A 3438-nucleotide genomic window follows, 5' to 3' on the forward strand; every position below is an offset into this window, starting at 1 on the left:
AAGAAGGCATAATAAAGGCAATAGATCCCTTCCCCCATCTTCCCTGCTTTCAAGATGGGGGGCAGACATGGAGCACACTCCAGTCTTTGTGGAGAGAAAAGGTGGGTCTAGATCCAATGGCAGCAGGTTATGGAAAGGACAGACTCCCTTCCAGAATCTGGTTATTCTTTAAGCAAAGCCAACTGGAAGAAATAAGAGTCATGAGAATGATTCCTGAAATAAATGTAACCCTGTTGGACACTAAGAGGGCTGAAACCCAGTGGCTTCAGGCCGTGCTTCAGAGGGCTTTGCTGTTCTTCTTCAAGAAGTCATTATTTTCTTGAGCTATTTTCATTTAATTCAAGCCAGCAGACCACACTCGGCCCTCAGACATGTACTCAGAGTTCCATCTGCCAGCTCCGAGATGAGAACAAATTTCGTCCAAGGTTGTTGTCTCAGAGAATTCTAGGNAAAAAAAAATTAAAATACATTAAAAACAAAAGTAATAAATACTCAAAATTCACCACTTCCTAGTTATTTTACTACTTTTTATGACTGTCTATTTTCCTGAAGTTATTTACATCTACTGCATCTGTATTGTGGAAATACCGCATAACTGTGGGCTACCCTGCATTTCTAACTCTACAGTCAGTGAGATCAGGCTGGTAACTGGAAATCAGCCATGATGGGAATATTTATATTACAAAAATTGGCAAATACCACAAATCAGGGCTAGATTGATTGTCTTGTTGATTGTCGTCGTGGAAATACCGCGTAACTGTGGGCTAACCTGCATTTCTAACTCTACAGTCAGTGAGATCAGGCTGGTAACTGGAAATCAGCCATGATGGGAATATCTATATTACAAAAATTGGCAAATACCACAAATCAGGGCTAGATTGATTGTCTTGTTGATTGTCTAGACTTAAGAAAGCAGATTAAACCTAAAAGTGTGTTATATCTATCACCATTACATTGTGAATAGTACAGAATATTGAGGAAATATTCTTCCAATATTTGAAAGTTATTATCCAATTCAGTAAAGAAGTTGTTTAATGACTTTGATGAATAAGTGAAGTTCCTACATAGTTCCTCTTTGTTTCACTTTTGTCTATTAATGTAAATGAAGATATCAACCAACATTCATCAGGTCTACGCTCATTCGTCAATCACGTCAGCGAGCATACTTACAAACATGTACTCATATTCTGACTTTGTAGAATTATTGCTGGTGATAGAATTATAAAAACTGATAGAGAAAAAAACTGAGTGGTTTTTACGAGAAATAGGACATCATGCTCAACTTATAAGTATATGGAATTTATAAGAAATAGGAAATCATGCTCAACTTAAAAGTATTATATATTTTATTTCATCTGTAAATCATGTGCTATACATCTTTAAATCAGTAATATTTATAATAAATTTATGTACGCATATGTATGCATACTTGCCTTGGAACCAGTTGTTAAACATTTACCAGCACACCGATGGTCATGTGTGCTATGGTCTGGTTCTCTACAGCTCTGCTGATACTGTGGCTTTGGATTGTTTTGTCAGTAGTTTTTGAGCCTTCAGGTGCCTTGAATCTGTCAGAAATGAGGACTCCAGGTAGAACCAGCCCAACATGGCTTGGGGAAGGGGTTGCACATCCTTGACCCACCTGAGTACTTTCTATGGGAGGAGGCATTTGAAGCTGTGGAGATGAAATTCTCATAACCCCACTCTGAGTCTGGTACCTAATTGCTTCAGTTCCAAGCCAGAATGAATATCGAGGGATAATTATAAATATTTCTTAGGAAGATAGGAACAGAAACTTAGCTTCAACATTGCAACCTCTGCCTCTAAAAATACTCTGTGCAACTGTCTAGGAACTCCCTGCTTGGACATTAGCATGTGGATTCATCTTTACCATTCATCAGCATGTGAGCCAAAACCAAGTCTGTAAAACTGAAATGTACCATCTTCACAGCACAAGAAGAGTAAATCACAGCAAGTAAGCCGTCCCTGTCTGTGAAGGCCTGCAACTCATCTCTACACCCCCTCCCAGGGAGGTGGTGCTAAGAATGTCATTTAAAGTCGTGAAGTAGTCCAGGGTCCCCATAGTTTCTCAGGATAGAAAATAAGCCTGTGGCTAGCCAGATGGGGCAAAAGTTTTTTAAAACCAAAGGTCTAAAATGCAGCCAGAAAATGGGAATCAGTAGGATTGGGGGAGGCAAGTTTTTGAGAAGAATGCATTATCTATTTCTGTGACTCCTACTAGAGAAATAAACTTTTATTAAAGTAAAAATTTTTAATTAAAATATAACATACAGGATAAGACATAAGACATAAGTATCAGCCTGATAAATTTCTCCAAATGTATTTTCAAGACTGAATAATTCTTTAAAAGTTTTACTTATTTGTTAAGTTAGTTTTCCTTGATGTTGAGAAGTTAGCAGCTCCTGAAAAGTTAGAAGTTAGATATTCAGAGCTAAAAAGCAAAATTGCTGCTGTGAAATTGATGCCGTTCTTAGTTAAGATGAATGAATGATTTGCCGTTCTTCCTACCTGAGGCTGTAGAGCACTTTGCCGTCAGGCTGGACCCGCAGCATGACGTTGTCCGTGGTGGTGTCGTGGATGAAGGACCGCTTGGAGTGCACGAAAAACATGTCGGGGACCCAGATCTTCTTCACCAGCCGGCCGTCAAATGTCATGCTGACGTTGTTGGTGCTCGGAAAAGACAGCCTCTCGTCCTTCCAGTAGTGCCTCAGGTAGAGGGTCATCGTAAAGTCCTGGGGGCGGAGGGGAAGAGAGAGAACCCCAGACACACAGCAACCCACTGGGGGGTCAGCAGGAGACGCTGGACCCTGTGGAGCCATCACCTGGCTGGGGAATGAAACAGCCAGGCGAGGTCTTGCATCTAGTCCCTGGGGTTTGCTACAGTAGAAAGAAGAGAACACCACAGGGAGGACCTCAGCAAGGGGCCTGTAGCAGACGGGGTCTCTGAGCCCACCCCTGGCATTCGCCTCTGCACTGGGGAGGCTGCTGCTGCAACATCTGTGACTCAAGCCGTGAGCGCCAGAGATGATGCCTGCAAGCAGCCCTCAGCCAGAGAGGGCGTGGTGGGTAAACACCCCAGCTCCCTTGGCCTTCAGCTGGAGTAACCCTGAAGTGTGAGCTTTTCTGACTTCTGGAGCACCCCCTTGGGACTGTTCTAGAAAGCTAACTGGTTTGATGGCACAGCTTTTTTGCTTCCTTCCCTTCCCTGTCTCACCTCCCCACTGTTGTGGCGTTTCCCGGGCTCACCTCCCAATAAACCACTTACGCTAGAATGCTGATCTCCCGTCTGTTCCTTGGGGGAACCAAACTAAGATAAGGCCCTAAAAAGTCCTGGAAGTCAAGGAATTATAGAAGGTCCATTTTTTTTTTTTTTTGTCTTTTGTCTTTTTTCCGTGTCCGGCAACGGATCGCAACCCT

At 42.4% G+C, this 3438-nt stretch overlaps 1 protein-coding gene across 1 annotated transcript in view; it reads right to left on the reverse strand.

The window, feature by feature from the left end:
* Positions 1–1170: 1170 nt before the first annotated feature.
* Positions 1171–3438, reverse strand: part of GABRR2 (gamma-aminobutyric acid (GABA) A receptor, rho 2) — a gene marked incomplete at its 3' end in the record, with an annotated part of 107385 nt that continues 105117 nt past the window's right edge. The window contains exons 9-10 of the mRNA XM_008567222.1: positions 2530–2753; positions 1171–1228 (exon numbers count right to left, since the gene is read on the reverse strand). Of these exons, the coding sequence (XP_008565444.1) occupies positions 1171–1228; positions 2530–2753 (282 nt within the window). The remainder of the gene's footprint in view (positions 1229–2529; positions 2754–3438) is intronic.

The sequence above is a fragment of the Galeopterus variegatus genome, unplaced genomic scaffold, assembly GCF_000696425.1.
Source record: "Galeopterus variegatus unplaced genomic scaffold, G_variegatus-3.0.2 Scaffold305, whole genome shotgun sequence".
NCBI classification, from domain to species: Eukaryota; Metazoa; Chordata; class Mammalia; order Dermoptera; family Cynocephalidae; genus Galeopterus; species Galeopterus variegatus.